This window comes from Coffea eugenioides, chromosome 5, assembly GCF_003713205.1.
Source record: "Coffea eugenioides isolate CCC68of chromosome 5, Ceug_1.0, whole genome shotgun sequence".
In the NCBI taxonomy this organism is placed as follows: Eukaryota; Viridiplantae; Streptophyta; class Magnoliopsida; order Gentianales; family Rubiaceae; genus Coffea; species Coffea eugenioides.
The window spans coordinates 45642690-45666471 of NC_040039.1; the positions used below are offsets into that span (position 1 = coordinate 45642690).

Here is a 23782-nt window from a genome sequence, read left to right on the forward strand (position 1 = left end):
GAACTGGATTTCAATGTCTCATACCAAATGTAGATCTATCTCTTGGCTTCAATATGGTATAAGAATCACCTCAATCCGACCATTGTCGCTCAAGATATTGCCCAAAATACCACAAGGTGTCAAAGCTGTGAAACTCCTTTTCTTTAGAACTTGATTGCATTTCAACTCTTGCACTTCATATTCTCTTTTTATCACTTAAAACCATCATCAATCATCCAATTCTCTCCTCAATTTTTGTCATTTGATGATTGAATCATTAAACCTACAAAAACATGAAGTTTTCACCATAAAAATCCATAGAAATGCAATTTTTAACACTTAAACCCCTAAATGCATATTTTCACTAGAATCTTAGTCAATTAACTATAAAACTAATTAAAACACACCAAAACTAACTAATAAAACACACTAAAAACACGTAAACTATGCACTTATCAGTTCATAACAACTCACAAATCTCAATTATGAATCTTTTCCTCAAACCCGCTCTCAAGACTCAACTCAACTCTTTAAGAATTACCTAGCACCACTATAGGTATATATAGAGACCGGAGACCAAACCTAAACCAACTAGCACTTGGACTAGTATTTTTGGCTGACACAACTACACAAAAGGAAACTTAACTGGACCGAGGATATTTCCAATTCCATGATAGAATAGACAATTACAAGACTACTAATATGAATCAAACTTGACTTAATGCAATAAAACTTAAGGAAAATAAATTGTAGTAGGACTGGAGACCAAAATAAGAAACTAAAATAGGAAATAAACAAATAGAATCGCTTAGTTTAATTTTCATCATTGCTTCCCTTAAACTAAGCTCTTATTTGTGGTCACCTCCAATGCCATCTCGAATTTGAATCTTCATGAAAATTTAGCTGCTATATAGATGATGTAGAACTCCAACTTGCAATTGATTTTCAATGTCACCTTCACGCGCGATACTGGACGAAATTTGTACTTTTCGAACAATTTTTCGATTGATCACTCTTGTCAAAAAAGTCAAACATGTTCACTGAAACTTCATTGCACACTCCATTATTTAGTTCATTCACGTCACCAAAGAAAATTTTTTAACACCAGAATATCATAATTTCCACCACCGAGATTTTCAATATCACCATGCTTTTCGTTTAAGTTTTCCACACTAACAATTGCATCAACTTTAACAGTACCACAATCTTCAATTAATTTGTGCATTCCACAATTGATTTCAACCAACTCCATCACTTGATTTTTCTCTTCAAAAAATTCATCAACTCTAACAAAATCAAGAATTTCTACATCAACAGGATCTTCAGTTACATCTTCAATTTGATCAATGATTTCACTTTCCTTCTCAATCACTTGCACAATTTCTTTTTGAATCATAGATTTTTCCTTTTCATGCGCACCCACAGTTTCTACAATTTCTTCTTTCTTTGTCTCATCAAAAAATTATGTTTCTTTTTCCTTGTCACAAGAATCTTCTTCACCATGGCCACAATAAGAATTCATCAAAATTTTCCAAACTGCCTTTACCATCTTTGCATGTATGAATTTTTTTGGCTACGTGCAACTAGATTTGAGTGTTGAGATAGTGAAATTCCTTACAATCCAACTATTTATTCCTTTCTATTTCTTTAACTACATCACTTGATGATTTCGTGCCTCATACAAGTTCCAGGAACCCCTTCTGGACGATATCCCAAATTCCAATAATTTGAAAAAATGTTTTCATAATCCAACTCCAAAATTCAAACTCATTGTTACCATCAAAGATAAAAACGTCACAATGTGGTAAATGCTATGGATCCATACTTTAATTTCACAAACAAGTCCCAACCCCGAAGATCAAAGTCTAAAGTTTTGATACAATTTGTTGGCACAAAAAACACACACATAGTGGAAGCAATTTTAGTACATATTTAAATATGTGGGAAGAGGAGGAGAATAAACGCACAAACAAGTAATCAATGATTTTGTTAACTCAAATTTCAACAATAACAATACTAAGTACGACCACAACAGTATGAGTCAGTACGACCACAACTCAAAAATTGACACGTGTCGATCCTGTGCAATAATAAATATCTACTCGAGAAAAATGTAAATTTTACATATAGCGGTGAGTAGGGTCGATTCCACAGGGATTGGGAATAATTCGTTTGTTCTCGAGTTCAGAGTATGGGGGGTTTTTGATGGGAGGAAAATAAAAAATAAAATAAAACAAACAAAATTCAAAACTAACTCACAAAGCACAATTTACTAAAAATAGCAATTAATAAAAGTTCTACCCAAAGGATCAACTGCTCAGGCACGGTCCAATTAAATGCCCATCGATGCAAAGATATTTCATCCATTTATCACTAGGTTGGTTATAGCTATTAATAAGCTCTGACAATCAGTTCTTCCTTACTTTTTCGACAGTCAAGGTACGACCATTGACTGCTTCTCTAACTAGATAACAACCCTAGGTACGACCGTAGGAATTTAATTACCCAATTGCATTAAAGCTAGAAGAACCCAACCCTAACCAATAAACACGCTAAGAGGGTTTATTTAAATTAGATCTTGCGTTTCCCCATCATAAAACCAATTATGGTGGTTGCCACGAGGTGTTAACTAAATGAACAATTACGGATTCTATTTAATTAACGTGGCAGTAGGCTATTAAATTAAATCAAATACCCGGCCGTTGATATTCAATTAATAAAATACCCATGAACAATTAATTCAGAAAACGCACGAATAGTAACAATTGGAAGAATTAATAAAATTCGATTAGATCTCACAGATGTTATGGACCGCGTCCTCGCGTCGACCTCTGAGTAGAGGAGAAAATTAGCCGCGCCTCATCATGTCAATCCCATGTGATTTAATTGAAAACATCCGCGCAAACATCATAGAATTTGGAACGATGAAGCACTGAAGAAAGAAGAAGGAAAAAGTCTTCCTTGTCTTTGCGTTGATGTTTCTACTGAAGCCCACAAGCATAACGCAAAAGCCAACGAAAATTGTACAGAGCCAAAGTAAAAACGAAAGAGTCAAAAGCCTCCCAGCCAAAAGCAAAACGAAAGTTTACGACGTCTGACGGCTAGGGAAACATAAAACTAAAGCTAATCTATTGCTTCTTAGTGTCGCGGGTCCCTTTGCTTGTTTTCTTATATAATGCCGCAGGAGAAGTCCACCCAGGAGCAAAGCTCTTGTTTAAAGGTTCTGATCCAGTGCTTCGGGTTCGCGTGGACCGGCATCCTTAGTTGGCTTTTCTTCAATTAATCCCGCGAGTCCGTCCTTTTGATGTACCTCTTCCTTTCTCTGGCGTGGTCACACCATGAAATAGAGAGTCTTCTGGAATTTTGCCTCGTAAAAGCATTTTTTACACCAACCACCTATAATTCATACAAATATGAAATATGAGCTAAACCTCAATACTCAGCACAGTAAGTAGCCAAAATTAAGACAAAATAACAGTGCAAAATGTTCCAAATAACCGCTCCATCAAATCCCCCCACACCTAGACAATGCTTGCCCTCAAGCATTTCGAAGCTCAGAGATACAACCAGGGAAACAAAGGTCATGTGGTGATCTATACTAGCATAAGCACCTCAGATCCCTGACAGTGTCGCCAAAATGAGAACACACCGGACAGGTTGTAATTCAAAGAAAATATATGAATACTAGGAACGCTCAAATCAACATCACAGAATGGCATTACCATAGGCTTGCACATTTATCACATCTCCACCACTCAAAAGTGAACTAAATACACAAATCAAAGGGACTTTAATAGGATTGTAATGGGGTTTAGGAAAAAGGCGGGATAAGAAGGTAAAAATAGGGTATAATGTGTCAAGAGAATGTCCAATATCCACTACATAACCAGAATGCTTTACCGGGGCAATTTCTCAAGTAGGGCATTTTCATTTACTGTTTTCATTGTGCAAGTGTCGAAAATCGTTCCTCTTTTTTTTTGGAGAGGACGTCTAGCAAGGCGTGGGCACACCCTGGAAGACAGAGTCTTCTGCTCACCAGCTTTTTACCGATTTTCCCTTTTTTTTTTCTTTTCTTTATTTTTTTTTCTTGGCTTTTCTTTCGATCTCAGATGTACAGAAACAGCACCATACAACATCTTTTTGACAACACTTGTGCCCATAGATTTATTTGCCTTGCACAAGTAATGAATTTCAGACATCCCTTAATGACACAAGATTGAACAAGAAAGTCTAAAAAGGTCATGGGTTATCAAACAAGGCTAACAAGCAAAAGTAAAGGATAAAAACTCAAGTTGGTTCACTATTCGGAAATAAGATGAAGGCATGGTTTGTAGAAAGTTAAAGAAGGTCAAATCCTAAATGCCCTTATCATTTCAAATGCATCCAGTTCAACAAAATGTGGTCTCGACATGTATAAAATAGCAAGTTCTAGAATGCCGATACCATGTGTGATACCCACTCAATCAAACAAAAATAGAGCAAACAAGAATAATGTGCTCATGCATGGATCAAAAGCTCCCAAAAGTCACAAAAGTGGGTCAAGTCCAGTATATCCAACATTCAACAATACTGTCAAGGCAAAACGAAATGCATAGCTAGTATATCTAACAACATGCCCATGCACCTTGATTGAGTTATTCATCATAGCAAAGAACTCAACTAACTACACTTTTTTTCTTTCTTTTTTTTCTTCATTTTCCTCCTCTTTTTTTTTCATTTTTTTTTGGTGTTTCTCTTTTTTTTTTTTGTTTTAAAAGCAAAGCAAAAGGAGATAATAATGGAAGCCATCCCCCCACACCTAATACCTACATTGTCCTCAATGTAGAAAAGATGAATGAAGTATAAGGAGAAAAGGAGAGAAACTTCCCTGACCACCGAGAGGGTGCAGTGAGACACTAAAGCAGAGGAGGGTGAGGTGGTTGGAATCCAATGTGAGCAAAAAAAGCTGTCTGATGAGAGAGATAGTGACGGTGGGGAAGGCAGCGACGTGCGATGGATGGCGCGAGAAGGAGAGAGAAAGTTTCTAGTGGCGGTGGACAAGTGGGAAACCTTGAAAAACTCAGACAAAACAAAGAAAATTGAAAAGTAGAAACTGAGACAATGGAAATTGACAAGGCCATACAAGACAAGAAAAGAGAAAAGTAGAAGGTGGGATTAGAGAGTATCCTGGTCAATCTTTGACTGTCGTTGGCGCAAAGGCTGGAAGGCGTGGGCACGCCTTGGAAGCTATAATCTTCTGACCGTCAATTCCAAAACTTCACTGCTTAGGCGTGACCACCTAGCGTGGGCATGTCTAACTTCCTGCTTCCTGCCATAAAACAAAAACCCAATAAATGACACTAACACTCAACAAAAAATTTCAAAAATATAAGAAAACTAAAACAAAAGAAGCCTTGGGTTGCCTCCCAAGCAGCGCCTTTCTTTAATGTTTTTGGCTAGACATCGTCATATTTATTCATGGAGGATAAAATCGTGTAGCTCGTTTCAGCGCTTCATCTTCTATGTAGTCCTGATATCCCTCGTAAATAGAGCAATTCTTGAGCACACGAGCTACGGACTTCCATGGATCAGTAGATGGCGCCAAACAAACAAGTGATGACCTTAAATCTTCACTCACTCCTCCATCAAGAGCACTTATTGGTCCGAGATATTTTGCCATCATGACTCTTAACTTATTCCTGGCATGAAATTCAAAATCGTCTGATATAATAAAATCAATCTCACTAACAGGAATTAAAGAATAAAAGTCAGAAAAATATTGATCAAGGAATGGAGGAGATGTCACCGCATTTGGATTGTTCACTGGATTCATTCACTTGCACCATTTGATGTTGGGGTCTCAATTCTTGCGATTTAACTTTCTTTTCAACTGCATCTTTAGATTCTTCTTCTTGAGACTCTTGCAGTACCATATCATTTGTCAGAATAATTGCACTCTCGTCTTTCTTATGGCCGATAATAGTCGGTGAGGGCAATTCTTCATAAACTGGAGAAATCAATTTGCTCATTTTAGATGCCCATTCACGCCTTCCTTCTTTCATCTCTTTACTCATCTTTTGTGTCTCCTGTTGAAGTTGATGTACCTCCTGTTGAATTTGATATGTGTTAGTAGCTATTAATTCAACTATTTCTTCAAGAGACATACCTGACATGGATGACGGTTCTTGAGACTCTAGCTGTTGAAAATCTATTGGCCTTTGTTGATAATTAAAATTGGAATCATCCCACCATCCTTGCTCATACCCATTTGAATAAGGGTCATACCACGTTTGAGACCAGGGTGAAAAATCTCCATAATTATTGAGTGGGACACTCAGATTATCTTGATATTCGGGGCACATACCGGTCGAATGATCCCTGGCATAACAAATTTCACAGGTTGCAGCAGCCATTCTTTCTCTAATAGAGTTTAGTGCCTCTAAATATGCAAACTTAGAAAAAAAATCAGTCTCATTGCCTTCCTCGGAAACAAAATCCAGTAAATCACCAAAATACGGAGTGTTAGAAGCCATAAACTAGTATTTAAAAAAAAAAATAAGAGAAATAAATGGAAATAAAAATACAAATGAACTCAAAAAGAAACAAATTAATCTGGCACCAGTCCCCGGCAACGGCGCCAAAAATTGACAGGCGTCAAACCTGTGCAATAATAAATACCTGCTTAAATAAAATACAAATTCTGTATATAGCGGTAAGCAGGGTCGAATCCACAGGGACTGGGGATAATTTAATTTCTTCTCAAGTTCCAGATATGGGGGGTTTTTGAAAATGATAGTAACTAAATTACTTGGAATAAATTAAAATAAAATAAAATAACTACAACTCAAATAACTAATTATCACAATAAAAATAATAATGGACGAACTCTAGCCAAGAGACAACTTCGGAGATGGTTCACTTAATTCGATCACAGATGCAAGGATTATTCCAGTTACTATCTGATAAATTAGTTATAGTTGTCATACACGCGATAAACAACCAACTCTTCCTCAATTTGTCGATAGCCAAGGTACGACCGTTGACTATTTCTCTAATCAGGAAATAACCCTAGGTACGACCATAGAAGTTCAATTCCCTAATTGCATGAATAATTAGAAAAGCCTAATTCTAACCAATCAACACGCTACGAGGGTCTTGACGGGTATTTTACATACGTGCAAGCTAAAAAATACCGAATTACACCCGTTCACTGCAAGTATACAGATCAACTAGTAGTTTAGGGTATATATCGGGTCGATCCCACAGGGAAGAGTGAACAATTACCGGTATTACTAAAGCTTCTCTATTATTTAGACTATCAATGAATTATAACAAATTTAACCTACTGAAATTATATAAAATAACAAATGAAAGCTCCTTAGGTTGTGGTATCCCTAACTACTCATGCAAGTGCTATATTTGGATCATTAATACTACATCTAGGCTAATTATGGTGTAATTTCCTTATGCATTTGAATCCTACTTTCGTAGTGAATCAATTATACTTATAACTAATCCATACCTATTCTCATGGTTATGAAATTAGCTACAAGTTCATTTCTTCAGTGAAATTACATGAAATGAATCACTAAAAACCACATAGGTGCACCTCTACTTTCGTGAGTGTACTCCCTATGTTTAGCACTTCTTGAACTAATGTTAAATCTCAATTTTCATTGCAGAAATAACACCTTAGATAATCACAATTAATGGTACCATATTAATCATGATTTAAAGAGTTAAAGTGCTAAATAACTTGCTCAAATCATAGCAGTTAAATAGCCAAATGATAAACACTAACAATCATAGAAAGTTCAACCAAACCCAAGGCATAAACTTTAGAAACACATAATAGACATAAATTCCAGAACTTGCATATTAACTATATTTAAGAATCCAATACAAAAGATAAAGAGTTCGAGAAGAGATAACCCATGTCACTTGAGCTTCAACTTCTCTTTCTTCATCTCCATTTTCATCCTAATCTAGCCATTATACAAGAATGGATGAACTACACTTACTACACTATCCTACACTAAGGAAATGGAAGAACTACATTTCTGCACTCTTCAAGCTTCTCCCGTATGATAATGAATGTCCTCAGATCTCCCAAATGTCTCTGCATATAAGCTGCTCAAGAGCTCCATTTTTCCAAGTCAAATTCCACCTTTTGATTCCCAAATCTCAACTTTGTTAGGATAGTCAATAACAAATGTTTTTGACTTGAAAATAAGCCACCTTGTCTACCCTTTTGTCTTCTGAAGCATGTGCACCGAATTCTCTTGCAGATTGTAGCTGGAAAGTAGTTTGAACATAAGAGAATTGACTGAGCAAATTGCAGAATTGCGGCCAGAAAACGCGCCTACACAAAACGCGGTTACAAGTCACGTTTTGTGTACTCGCGTATTCACTTTGTTCTTACTTCAACTGCGATTTTCTCTATCATAAAGGCTGAACTGGCTTTTGTGGAAAACACAAAAGTTGTAGCCCTTTGAATTAGCGTTCCAATGCTTCAAGAATCATCTAATTTGGAGATCGGTGGACGGAGATATGGTCAAAATACCATAGACTGGTCAATTCTGGGCTTCAGCTTTCGACCATCCAGATAAGTTTCTGTGTTTCGACCTTTTGACCAAGAAAACGGCTGAATTGGACTTTGATGTCTTCATACCAAATGTAGATATATCGCTTAGCTTCAAAATGGTACCAAGATCACCTTGATCCGATCATTGTACCTCCTGATATAGTCAAAATACGAAAATGTGTCTGAATTGTCAAAGCTGACTTTTCTTGATTTTTGTCCTCAAATTGCATTTCTTCCCTTTACACTTCATATTTATTTTTCACCACTTTAATCCATCATCAATCATCCAAATATCTTCTCAATGCACTTCATTTGATGATTGAATCATTAAACCTACAAAATATGAAGTTTTTCCCATAAAAATCAATAGAAATGCAATGTTAGCCACTTTAACATAAAATGTAGATTTTTACCAAAACCTTAGTTATTTTAGTTATTAAACTAAATAATCAAACCAAAATTAACTAATAAAACACACTAAAAAATACGTAAAATATATTCTTGTCAGGTCTCTTTAAGTTAGCCTGCCTATCTCCCTGACACAAACCCAATCATGCCAGTTGCCACCAGTTTAGAATAATTAAACAATTACGGATTTAACTACCCTAATTGGCTTCAGGTTATTGAATTAATCTAGAATCCGGGCCCTGGATAATCGAATAATAAAACAACCATATGAACATAAAGTAGAAGATAGACGAATACCAGTGAATAATGGAAATAAATAAAAACTAATTCGATCTCACAAATTTAGTAGAACCAAGTCCTCCGTTGTTCCTCGACTAGATGAGAAACTTAGCCACGCCTCATGAGAAAATCTCCACGTAATTTAATTGAGGTCCAGGCCATAAAAAAACCAAGAAAGAATAAAACTAAAACTATGCTAAAAAACTAAGCTAAAACTATTGATAAGAAAACCTCCTGTACGTTTCTCCCTTTTTAAAGCCAAAAGAAAGTCTAATGCTATCTCTAGTGGTTCCCACTGAATTGAGAGTCCAAGGGCCAAAGAATTGGAGCTTTGCCAAAGTCCTTGTTTTTTAGTTTCCTCTTTACCCGTAAGACTCCTAGTACAAGTCCACCCTTTTCAGCATAAAGATAGGAAATCCCTTTTTGTAGCATCCTGTGGAGCCCGGCTTGTATTTCCTTTTAGAACTTCCCATGTGTGGAGTGTTTTTCTCAATAAAGTCTCCTTTTTAGCACTTGGTTGCTCCACTTCCTGTAATTAGGGCCAAATACCAAATATAAGTACATTTCAACAATTAAAATAATATTTGACAAGGACAAAGAGGGAAATTAATCATAAAATTAACAACAAATTATGCCCTATCAATTTTGTGAACTCAAATTTCAACAATAACAATACTAAGTCATAGCCTTTCGTTCACAACAACTCACAAATCTCAACTATCTCAACTATAAGACTTTCCTCCAAACCAGCTCTCAGAATTCAACTCAACTCTTCAAAAATTACCTAGCACCACTATAAGTATATATAGAGACCCGAGACTAAACCTAAACCAACTAGTACTAGGACTAGTATTCTTGACCAACACTACTTCACAAAAGGAAACTTAACTGGCCCAAGGATATTTCCAATTCCATGATAGAATAGACGATTACAGACTACTAATATGAATCAAACTTGACTTAATGCATTAGAACTTAAGGAAACTAAATTGTAGTAGGACTAGAGACCAAAATAAGAAACTAAAATAATTAGGAAATAAAAAAATAGAATAGCTTAGTTTAATTTTCATCACCATTCATAGGATACTAGCAACAAAACTAATTAACACTTTAAATATTAGAAATATTTCCTTTAACACAGTGAGCGAAAATATTACACCAATAAAGTAGAAAAATATCAGAAGAGTAAATTGTACGTAGGTTAAGCTGAGGTATATAGCCTATTAGAAACTAAACTGAATTTCAGCTATAAATATCCAATGACTAATTTCAGAATTTGAACAACCTTATATCAAATTGATAATTTAACCAAGCCTTTTACTTAAGCCAAATGCTATGGCTTATATTCAAACAATATTTTCATTCATGGTGCATTAATAATATAGAACAATTATATTCAAATGAAACAATAGTGGCATAGAACCTTAGTTTTGTTAGGGATGGCCATGGTTCAAATTTGAATCGAAATCAGACCGAAATTGAATCGGCGATTGTTGAACCGGAATTGAAACCAAATTTTGGAAATTGAACCAAAATCATAACTGTAACTACAAGTTCAGGTTCATATTCACCAAAATTTTGAATCAGAGCTGAAACTGATGATTTAGAACACCTGCCGTCTAAAAGAACACCGGCTATTTAAACCTATTTGGCCAATTTAGAATTTAATATCAGTAATTAACACCTAACACTAGTAGCTCAATCCTAACCTAACAATACATTATCCCATCTCATTAGTCAGCCTAGATCCTATAACAAATCTAACTTCAAGACTAATCAAATGTAATAAAAAACGAAGTATTTTTTCACAAAATTTGATTATTTTTCTTTTTTCTTGCACATGATAATATAATAAAGTTCTTTTTTTTTCCTATCTTATTTTCTAAAATTCAATTTTTATAATCATAATAAGTGTTTAAACATAACTAAGAGAACTAGAACTATAAGCGGAGTAAAATAAAAATTGAAACTAGATTGGAATTGATGGTTTAAGAACCGTAATCGTAATCATCCCTATAAGGGCTAGCTCAGGTTCCATCTTTGAGAAGATCTGGAACTGTTGATTTTTAAACTAAAACTGACCGTTTTGAGACCGTAGCCATGTCTAAGTGTTGTAACTAAAATTGCACATAGAGAACAAATAGAAGTGAATAAAAATTGGTAATTTGGTACGAAAGTGAGATGAAGGATGAAATATACTAATCCTGCTCGCACAAATGACTTAGATTCTCAAGGATATCTTTTAAAAAATTGTGTCATTTTTTAAATTGTCATTTTTATCTTGTTATTAAGGCTAAAGAACATTTTCATAACTTTGGGAGGCTAGAGAAACTCCACAAAAATGTAGTTCTTACTAGTTTTTCTTAGTTCAATTAGTTTAGTAGTTGAGTATAGAGTAGTATAGTTCATCCTACTTGTTTATTAGCTAGGCAAAGATGAAGATTGAGATGAAGAAGGCAAGGGAAGAGCTCATGTGACAAGGGTTAATTTTCTTTCCAACTCTTTATCTTTTGTACTTGATTCTAAGTTTAGTTAATATACAAATTCTGGATTTTGTGTTTATGATGTGTCTTTAAAGTTTATGCCTTGGGTTTGGTTGAATTTCCTATGATTGTTAGTGTTATTATTTGGCTATTTGATTACTAGTATTTGAGCAAGTTATTTAGTACTTTAGCTCTTTAAATCATTATTAATCTGGTACCATTAATCTTGATTATCTAAGGTATTGTTTCTGCAATGAAAATTGAGATTCAACACTGGTTTAAGAGGTGCAACACTCACGAGAGTAGTGGTGCACCTATGTGGTTTTGATGATTAATTTCATGTAATTTCATTGAAGCAATGAACTTGTAACTAATTTCATAACCATGAAAATAGATATGGATTAGTTATGAGTATAATTGATTCACTACGAAAGTAGGATTCAAATGCATAAGGAAATTACACCATAGCTAACCTAGATAGTAGTACTCAATGATCCAAAAGTCACACTTGCATGAGTAGTTAGGGATATCACAACCCAAGGAGCTTCCATTTGTTATTTTCTTGTATAAGTTCAGTAGGTTTTACTTATTATAATTCATTGATAGTTTAAATAATAGAGAAGCTTTAGTAGTGTCGGTAATTGCAATCTTCCTTGTGGGATCGACCCTTAATACCCTATACTTGCTCACGATTCGTATACTTGCGATAAATCGCATGTGGGGTATTTAAGAGTTTATAAATGTAAAACTTGATTGTGGATGAGTTAAATATTATATGTATACCCCGCACACGTCATGAACGAAAGGTTATGATTTGGTATTATTGTTGTTAAAATTTGAGTTAATAAAATCATTAGTTATTTATTTGTGTATTTGTTCTCCTCCTCTTCCCACATATCTTTATATGCTAAAATTGCTTCCGTTGAATTTTTTTTGTGCCACAAATGGTAATACCATTATGCCTTCAAACAATTTCCATGTCTCACTTCTAATTCTCAAATTGTAAAAGCATATACTACTTTATTATTAAATCCAAGTGGAAGGCATAGATGTAGAATGCAAATTAATCGGTCTTGTATCTTTCTCAAAGGAAAAAAAGAAAACCTTGTTTTTGCATAAATTTATGAACAACTCTCTAGATCAAACAAGCAAATTCAAAATGAAACATTTACCATTCGCCGAAAGCCATGAATAATATACCGAAATTTAGTAATGCCAAACCGTAAGAATAACCCTCGTCTCTTTTGAGCAAGCCAACTTGTTCATACTCTAATTTTGAAGAAAATTATTTGATTACCTCATCTTTAATCATAAATTAGAAGCATTTTATTTGAAAAGAAATGGGAAAGATCAATGTGACAATTGAAATTAAATGGTAGAGAATTGAAGTTTTGATCCCTAATGTTTAGCTCGTGTGCCAAATTAGTCTCCAATATTTCGGCCAAAACAAATCTATTCCCCAAAGTTTGTGATTTTAGGAAATTTAGGACGAAAAATAGAAATGGAACAATGACTAGTGGTCAACATGAAATTGATGTTAGTCAACAACTTTGACTTTGTAATTTTGGTCTCCAATGTTCTGATTTTCAATCATTATATTTTCTTTCATTTTAAATAGTGATATTAAAGATTTTAGCATAATTAAGATTCAAATTAGAATGGAAAAAATATTAAATGGATAATAAGAATTCTAATTAAATTTATTTTTCTTTTTAATTTTAATTTTATTTATTTATGATAAAAAATATGTCATATGTTTCTTTTCTTTTACATAGTTAAAATCAAATTTGATATAATAGATATATATTATTGTTTCTCGTTATTAATAATTAATTGATAATGATTTCTATTATTTTTTCTAATGATAATTTAAAAACTTAATTAAATATTTCTTTAAAATATAAGAAATATATAACTTTTTGCAAACTATGTTGATCTCTTTTTTTTTGTTATTTAAATAGGTTATCAATTAAGTTTGAAATGAAGTTGGCATTTTATACACATTATATGAACCATTAAATGATTATTAGGGTACATAGATTTTAAAATAAATGCTTTAGAACTACAATATTTGAGCGTTAGATTTTAATTAGTAGGAAAGACAACAAAAATAAAAGATAATTTTATTAAGAATTCCTGAAACTATATTTTACAAAAAAAAATAAATTATAAACCATTTTAGGAATTCTTCAGAAAACTATCTTTTACTTTTTGTTTCCTTCCTGTCAATTAAAATCCAATGTTCCAATATTTTACTTTTACGTATGTCTATTGAAGACATTAATAGAATTAAATTATACTTGCAATCAAGTAGATATGGATTGATTTATATTCCTTAGATTTTCAGCCTCCTTTTATTAATAGAATAATTCATATTTTTATAAAATAAAATAAAACTTTAGTTGATTAAATGAGTGTTTCCTTGAATTGTAAGTTCAATCGATAAATTTATTACTCAATTAATACCTCTTTAAATTAATAAAATTTGTATGTTCAATTAGTTGACTTTGGATTAGCTATTTTTTGATGTGTTTTTGAAAAACTTTACTGTAGCAGCGTATATGAAAAACTTTTGTATGAGATTTTTTTGAGTTGTTTTTGTTTCTATATTACTGTCGTATTGTATTTGAAAAACTTATTTTTAAAAAACAGGAAAATCCAAATGGACTGATTGAATTAGTTTTCTGTTTGGAGTGATTTTTGTTTGTACTTAGCAGATGCAAGTACGTAAAGATGAAGCACTCACTGCTATTTAACTCGAAACATGTTTATCGCATGATATGTGGGATTGTGTTCAATTCAATTGTTGTTATATTTAAGTTTACATACTATCTAATTCTAAAACTGGATTCTGATTCTAGATCATTTGGCGACTATAGGATTCATATTTAGTATTTTTCTGAAAATTTTCTGCAAGGAGAGCGGAATTATACTAGCTAATAAAAGTGACACTTCACTAAATTTCTAGTATGCCAATTGTGCACACTTTTGACGTGATCAGAACTATAAATGTCTTTAGATTCATGTTGGCTTGTCAAACCAGCAAAAATAAAAGTTCCTACTCTAAAAATATGAATTCGAGTGTAGCGGTGAATAGGGTCGTATCCACAGGGATTGGGTGATTTATTTCTTTGTGAAAAATGGGGGATTAGGAGAAATTAACCAAATAGCTCACTTGAATAAAAATAAAAACAGTATCACAAAATTAAATAAAACTAAATCAAGAAAAGGCAACACTCTAGTCGAAGGTCTAATCTCCACTTTGGTTCATTTAACTAATCATCGATACAAAGGTGAAATCACTTATTCATGAATAAACTGGTTATGATCTTCAACACGCTCTGACAACCTGCTTCGCCTTACTGTTTCGATAACCACAACACGCTCTGTGGCTATTTCTCTTGCCAATTAAGCAACCCTAAACAAGCTCTTAGGATTTAACCTATTGACAGCATTAATAATTAGAGAAGCTACCAATTCTAACTAACAAACACACAAGCTCGGTTCATTTAAGTTAGATTATATATTCCCGTGACATAGATTCGAAAGTTTCTTTTACGATCAAATTACATCACGCGCCACAGATACTAAAACCATCAAACAATTATGGATTTGATATTTTAGATGGCAATAGACTATTTCAACAATTAAATATTGATCAGGTATTTAACTGTAGAAAATAATCATAAACATGGATGATAGAGAATATATAAATACTCAGAAATAGATGAAGCAAATAAATCAAATTAGATCTCACAGAATTGTCAAACCAAAGCTTCAATTATCCTTCAACTAGAAAAGAAATTAGCCGCTCCTCATGGTCGAGTCGCGGCTACAAGGAATACTAGGGTTTATTGTAGAGAAAAAGAGAAAAAAGAATTAGAGCTAGAGAAAGAATCCGAGCCCACGTCTGTTTTCTCCCCTGTTAATAAGGATGGGCTTCCCTTTTCTTTCTAGGACTCCTACTTAAACTAAACTAACCAATCAAGACTTATCAATTGGTTTCCAAAATAAATTACATCAAGTCATAACCCCTCAAGATATCCACTTCCATGACTAATATGTAAAATCATGGGCTGCAACTGGTTTCTTGATCAATTGACAGATTGATCTCATGTCCTGCGAACTTTTGACTGCTTTGTCAAATAAGGCGTGGGCACGCTTTATAACGAAAGCTCTTCTGGACATGGACCTTTAGAAGCACCACTTCGAGTTTGACAAAGCGTGGGCACGCTTTACAAGACGTCTTTTGCAAAGTCGACTTTTAACGTGCCTTTTACTTCATTCTCACTAACAACTCCTACAAACAAACAATACTGAAATTCAAATATGAGTGAAATATATCGATTAACGCCATATTTTAGCAAAACAAAGGGAAAATATTCACCAATTATATGCACAATTAGCCACTTAACAATTCACCACAAAATTATGTGCCCAACCTTAACAGAAATTAAGCAAAAGTTGCGTGTCTTTGTATAAAATTTGGCCTTTATACAATATTTTCCTATGTTGAATATCTTTTACTATTTACAGATATTCTGTTAGAGGTATTAAAATTGTTAGACAAGTTTTTCTTTTCCTTTTTTCTTTATTATTTTGTCAAAGTGGGCATTGAGTACATATTCACAGGAACTGAGGCAGACGATGGTTTTGTTGCGTCCTGTTGTAAATTACATATGCTATACATCTCCATCCGTCAGCTGCCAAAGCCCATGTTTAAGCTGTAAAAGTTGATCTTAAGCAATTCACCAGCTCTTCCATGTCATACATGATACAGCTACTACTATGCTCATATATAGTATAGCCTCTTCGAAATGCAGCATGATATATAGATATTACCCAAGTGGCCGAAGAGAATTAAAGTTAGTGATGACTTTTAAACATATTTCAAGAAATTGCATTTAAGTCTGAAGACAATGGGAGCAAAATTTCTGTTGTGGAGCAAACAGTCACTTAATAGCACCATTGGAACTAAACTATCCTATAATTTCAAGGACAACTTGACGGCCGTACGAATCATGCTGTTGTTATTTCTAGGACAACATGACGGCCAATTCTTATTAATTTGCAATATTTAGGGTTTCCAATTTGCATGGCCTCACAACTTCTTGTTGCTTTTACATATATATATATATATATATATATATATATATATACCAAATTTTCATTGCATTTAAACTGCTATTGTTTCTCTCTTAAAAAAAAAATTCTAATTCCTAACAAATGTCAATTTTGTACCAAATTGAGGTTGTGAGTAAATCATATTTTTGGACGAAATTCGACTAAACAACGGTAAAAATGGAAATTCAGTTTTTTATACTCAACGTATAGTTAAATTTTTGCTACTTTGCTCATTCAAACTTGGCCATCAACAAGTAATACCTATGACGGCAAATTGTTGAATAAGATATAGCAAAAGTATTTTTACTCCAACAATTTCTTGTGTAATTTAAGACACTGCTTCTCTACGATGAGGAAAATATACACACATGTTACACTAGATAATCTATGCACAAAAGAAAGTTATTAATTTCAATGAAAGTTTTTGCCAATTAAGGATGTCAAAAATATAGTAAAACATCCATAGATCTACTGTTTCTTCAGATTGATTTGTTGCACTAAAATGAATAGGATGCTGATTGCTGCACTTACTATTTTCTTGTGATTCAGTAACTTCGCTGACAGTTTTGATTTGCAAGTCTTTTAGGAAAAACTGTTTACATGGAACGGCCTTTTGTCTTGAACGGGTGTTTGTTTGTTGATACTAGTACCCACACATGAAGTCATGGCTCTCTTACGCCAAACATGTTTTATTGCATGATTTGTCATACTATGTTCAACATACCGTTGATTTATTTAGGGTTAATTTCATTTGGCACCCTTAAATTATATCTTGATTCTTCCTTTAGTTTTTAAATTTTTGTGGTGGATGCTTTACTCTCTAAATTCTTAAACTCGTCTCATTTTATCATGTACAAAAATAAAATTATCAAGAGGGCAAAAATCATGTTTTCAATACATATTTATTTTTTAATCTTGTTTTTATCTCATAAAAAAGTATAAAACACATTAAAAAGTACTACAATAAAAAAATATAAGCAAATAAATTTTATTCCAAATGCACTAATTAATTTTATTTCACATTGAAAAAACATAAGCAAAATATATATATATATATATATAAGTCTATAAGCATTAAGAAAAAACACATTGAGTTGCTTAGACTTCTTTGTTGTGGATTATCTAATCTATTTTAGTGCTAAAAGATCGAATTCATAATGTAATTGTATTAAATACATTTAGTAACTATTAAAGAAAAATGTGTATATTACTATGTTATAATTATTATGTGTATTTAAGAATTAGCCAAGGATATTTTGGTTATGAAGGTATATTTTGGTTAAGAATTAGCCAAGGATATTTTGGTTATGAAAAATATACCTTCATCTTAATCTTGTCAAAAGGTTGATCACAAGTGGTAAAGTGTATATATTTCGAGTTTAGGGGGGCAAAGTGTTACAAAGGCTCAAGTTCAGGGGGCAAAGTAATTAAGCCCATAAATTATTCGGCAAATTTATGAACAGTTTTAGCTTGATACATCTCCTCATCCTATGTAGTAGCTTACTATACTTGCCTAATCATGTCTTCACAAATATACGCTTAAATGTGAGAATTCTTTTTTACTTGTACAAAATATTGACAAATATTTGCTTGTTTCATCTAAGAGTGACAAACAACGAGTTGTTAGCACCTAAACAAACAAGAAAAGTAAACTTGAAGTTCTAAAAATTTTTAAATGCAACTATTCTGTAAAAGGAAATGCAAAAGCATAAGTCAAAATCTTAAGGAAAAAAATATACTAAATACTTTGATGTAGAGTGGAATCAATGCTAAATTGTATTGATAAGTGGCAGTCAAGCGTGCTCAGAGAACACATAGTTGTTCTAATCATCCTTAATCCACTTGACAAAGTTGTTGAAATTCTTGCCAGAACATCCGTCTTCTCTAAGACTACTCATAACCTTTGCTTTTAAATCCAGGGCCCTCTCCTTGTAGCCTTTAACAGTGACTAGCTGCTCAATTTTGTTCTTAACTTCTCCTTGTGCAACGATTCCATTTTCATCTTTATCCAATCCTAATCCAACCTTCCAAACATCACATATGTAGCTTCTATTACTGAACTGGTCTGCAAAGTAAGGCCAGTGGAGGAAAGGGACACCATTGCTTACACATTCAACTGTAGAATTCCAACCACAGTGGCCGAGGAAGCAGGCAACTGAAGGATGACTCAGGACCTGCTGTTGAGGTGCCCAAGTGGCTAATCTTCCTCGTCCTTGTATTCGCTCTTTGAAACCTTCTGGATATGCATTATCTGTTTCTGCTGTTAAATTACGCCTCACAACCCACAGGAATGGCATATTGGTGCATTCAAGGCCTAGAGCCAGTTCTTGAAACTGTCTGGTCAAAACTGTGAAGCTTCCAAATGCAACATAAATGACTGATTGGTCCTTCACCTGATAATGACTCAATGACTCGTCTGTGATCAAATTCCGTGTTCACAAATGTAACCTTGATACCACTCTTGACTAGGCACAGGGCAAGTTCCATTAGGGGAAGTACATGACCTTGTGCTGGATAAGGTATGGCTAGTACATGTGGAATGCCCATATTGTTTCTTCAACACTACACTGCCACTAATCTCCATATACGTGTCCCTATTTATATGTTATAATTCATCTTTTTTCTAATTAGGTAAAGGACCCATGGCACATCAAATGTCTAATGACCAATATGTGGTCAAGTTTTCCTGAGCCTCTCATTTTATACGGTGCCCTTTGTCTTGAATGTACCTTTCTTTGTCCGATTTTGGTATCTGTCAACGTTTTCCACAATCTTGGAATTGTTGCTAACCATTACTTTTAGATTGAAATAAAAGCTGAAGATGGATTGCAAGGGACAGATTGAGATCGAAGACTTTATTATTTTAATTTTCACCATAATTGAAAGGTATGTTTCAGTTTTGTAACTTCGTTACCATGATTGATATTTTGAGTTAAAGTTTCTGCCTCAAGAGAATCCAAGACCAAATTCTGTTGAAACTCCTAAAAAAACTCATGATATTTTTAAAAAGTGAATAAATTTTCTTTCTTTGAAATGTTTGGATGCATATACTTTTAATTTGAAGGGGCAAGCTTTATACCAATTTGAATGTTGTAATTAATGGAAAATCTTTAAAAAATTTGTGTGGTCGAAACTTTTGATAGGAATGACGACTCATATTGTACGGGGAGTTGCCATTTTTGTAAGACTTGATTGCCCCTCACTGCCTTCTAAAAATTTTGTGAGATCAAAAGTATTTGGGAATTTCGCCAATTTGGTCCCTAAACATTTTCACTTAAATCAATTTCGTCCTTGATGAAATATTTTAACCAATTTAGTCCTTGAACTAGTTTTTTACTTCCAATGTAGGACTTTTCACTGCATTTTACTCAATTTGCGTGGACCAACGGGGGTATAATTGTCACACTGGTTTAATCTTTTGCAATTAACCGACGAAACAAATTAGAGATGATTACAAAAAGGGGGCGGGCATTCTCCAGGGAAAAAGAAAAGAGGAGGAAAAGACAGTCGTGCATGTTGTGAGGAATACTGGGTCACCTGTTGCCGAGAGATGCATGCAGATTAATTATCAGTTCTTCCTCTTCTGCAGTTATATTGCCTCGCTTCAAGTCAGACCTCAAGTAGTTGATCCATCTCAATCTGCAACTCTTCCCACATCTAAGTAGTCCTTCAAGCGATCAAAATGGACACAAAAAAGGTATTAATTCCATACTCAAAGGCAGGCCTTGTTGCTGATATGATAATAATGGAGAACTCAAATAACTATAACTTGGTGAAATTGTTTGTGAACGAAGATAGCAGTATCATGTGCACAGGGGTACTTGCGTTCTGAAACAATTTAGGTAACATCTTAGATAGCAGGGGATAGATTATTCTTCCCATCGCTTGAATCATCAGATCAGATTAGAATCATTAGCGAAGCAATGAAAATGGTCTAAGATGCAATTACAACTAAGATGGAGGAGGTGAAACAGGGGAAACAGGGGATAGGCAAAAGGTCAATAACCATTGCCCAAACAGGAATTCCCCTCTAGTAAACCTTACAGGACTGACTAATCCCAGCATTACATCAGTATGACTATCATGAAACCTGAAATCTTCAATGTCCTTCAAGCAAATTTGAATCTAGACAAAAAAGGCCGAACTAAAAATATCATACCATAGAAAATGTTCGTTCCAAGAAAAGTTCATCCCACTGCAGATAGCTAAAGTATAACATATTAGTTTACATCTCCTGATCAGGTAAGCCCTGAATTGCATTAGCACTAGTTCCAACTGCAAAGATTTTCACCGCCATTCTAAATCAAAGCGAATTGCTGTGTGGAAATCACCAGAGTCGCTGGAATGCAGCAAAGTCTTCTGGTCGAAAAGCTCAGGCTGCCACTCATCATGTAATATACTCTTCTTCAAGATTGCAACTTTGACATCTTTCAGATCTTTCAGCCAAAGCTTTTAAGTTTCCTACAAATTCAGATGGTCTTGATTTCTTCTGATCATCAGAAACTCGAGGAGGTACTGTGTGAAGTGAATAGTTCCATGAAAACACCACTCCTGTTGTATGATTCAAGGACAAAAGAACCGCATCCATCCATCTAGAAAAGCTGCAGAAACCTTCCGTCCTTGCCGTTGAGAAAATTTTATAGATAACTCTTCAATTTCAAGTCTAGGATCCATTGGACCGTCTTTAATCTCATTGAGATCAACTTTTGCAGATGCAGAACAACTTTTGCAGACCGTCTTTAATCTCTAGAAAGTGGACGGCCGAACAAGATGAAATCTTGACCGAGTACATGATCTGAAACCTGAAGAATAATGGGAAGAGCCCCTTGCTGTGAGATAGTGGGCATAAAGAGAGGGAGGTGGACGGCTGAAGAAGATGAAATCTTGACCGAGTACATTCAATCTAATTTGTTTCGTCGGTTAATTGCAAAAGATTAAACCAGTGTGACAATTATACCCCCTTGATCCACGCAAATTGAGTAAAATGCAGTGAAAAGTCCTACATTGGAAGTAAAAAACTAGTTCAAGGATTAAATTGGTTAAAATATTTCATCAAGGACGAAATTGATTTAAGTGAAAATGTTTAGGGACCAAATTAGCAAAATTCCCAAAGTATTTTATATCTAAAGAGTGAATTCGAATAAAGAAATCTTTAAAAAAATCTTGTAAGATCAAAGTTTTTTATATATAAAGAATCAATTCTCATATTTTACGGGGAATAAACAATTTTCTAGAACTTGTCTGCTCTTTCACTGTTCTCTAGATCCGTCTATGGTCCTTAATGTATTATGTGATTTTATATGATTTTCGTAAAAATATTCTTTTCATCTCTCACTTTTAAAATGAAACAAATTCATCTTTAACATTTAAAAATTGAATCTATAACATCTCTCAACCCAAATTTCAATATGAATCAAACCATCTAGTAATCTAGTAATAAATTTCAAGGATAGAATTGATAGATCATTCGGTCAACTCCATCACATTCACATAACATTTATTGAACCAAAAAAGGAAAAAATTAAAAAATTATAACATAAAAGGCCGTTCTTTATTTTGGAATAGTAGGTTTCTTTTTTAAAAAAATTCTTTTTATATACTATTAGAGTATACACTTACGAGTTTAGATGTTATCATACATACACAGTTTGGTGTTTAAATTTAAATTGAAATGATGTGGCAAGTATTTAGACCCATCAGTGTATAAAATAACAATGTAGGAAAAATTAATCCTTCTTTTTATGTTATAATTCTTTATTTTCCTTTTTGGGTTCATTAAATTTCATGTGAATATCAAGTTGAGTTAACCAAATAATCTACCAATTATACCTCCGAAATTTGTAATCGGGTTGTTGGTGGTTGGATTCATATTAAAAGTTGACTTTAGGGATGTGATAGTTTCAATTTTTAAATGTGAAAGATGAATTTGTTTCATTTTAAAAGTAAGAAACAAAAAAAAATATTTTTGTAAAAGGTAAGGGATGAAAATGATCATTTTCCCATTTAGTTTTGTCTGATTACTTTGTCATTGTGCCCCCACTGACATTTTAGGTGTTGGGTACTAGAAACTTTATATACTTAACCAGATGACTTGTACAATGTCCACGTGGACGTATCTATAAGCGATTTGATAGCAATTCTTTATTAAGAAAGCAAAAGAACAGATATAATTTATTAGTTAATGATTCCTACGGTGCAAGCCCAATACATTAAGGAGTACAATTCGCTAGTGAGTTTTTCTATACACAAAAATTCTTCGTACTCAAACGAATTCCTTATACAATATTTGAATGAGTTGTGGTCAAACGAGTTTGAATTTTAACCGCATAGGTAGAGGCATGCTAGAAATGTGGAATATTGTGTAGTTTTTTTAAAACTTTAGGTACAATTAAGAGTAGCATGTGTTTAGCTATATTTATCGAAATGTCCTCATTTTGATACATTTAAAATTTTGATTTATGGAGACATCTAGCTATTTTTGGAATGTAAAATTATTTTGCAATCGTTTTTGCATGGAGTACAACTCATATAAGATTATGTGTTAGTATAATTATTGAAATGGTGTTATAGATATATTTAATTAAAGTGTGGCTTTTGTTGTGTAATTAGCACATAGATATATTAATGCGTTGTGTAATTAACACGTTGTTATAACTAACCATTGGAGGATATTCCTTTGTTTGAAACAACTTCTATCTGCTCTTGGACTATTTTCAAGTGACATTTGTAAGGGCCTTTTGGGAATGGTAAATTGTAAAAATATTGATAAAATAAAGTGTACAAACGTGTGCTACAATTAGAATGTACTATTATTAGTTTTATCATATTTGATGATTATTATTTTCCAAAATGTACTATTATTTATCCAATGAAAATTTTTTTCTAACCACAGGCACTAAACATCCACGCGATGCACGGGCACTCCCCTTAATATAGGATATTAATG

At 33.5% G+C, this 23782-nt stretch overlaps 1 protein-coding gene across 1 annotated transcript; it reads right to left on the minus strand.

Moving 5' to 3' along the window:
• Positions 1-18557: 18557 nt before the first annotated feature.
• Positions 18558-19420, minus strand: LOC113771847 (UDP-glycosyltransferase 83A1-like). The gene is made up of 2 exons (XM_027316400.1): positions 19369-19420; positions 18558-19252 (listed from the first exon to the last, which is right to left on the minus strand). Exons 1-2 carry the CDS (start codon positions 19418-19420, stop codon positions 18660-18662), a joined length of 645 nt encoding a protein of 214 aa, XP_027172201.1. The 3' UTR covers positions 18558-18659.
• Positions 19421-23782: the final 4362 nt, after the last annotated feature.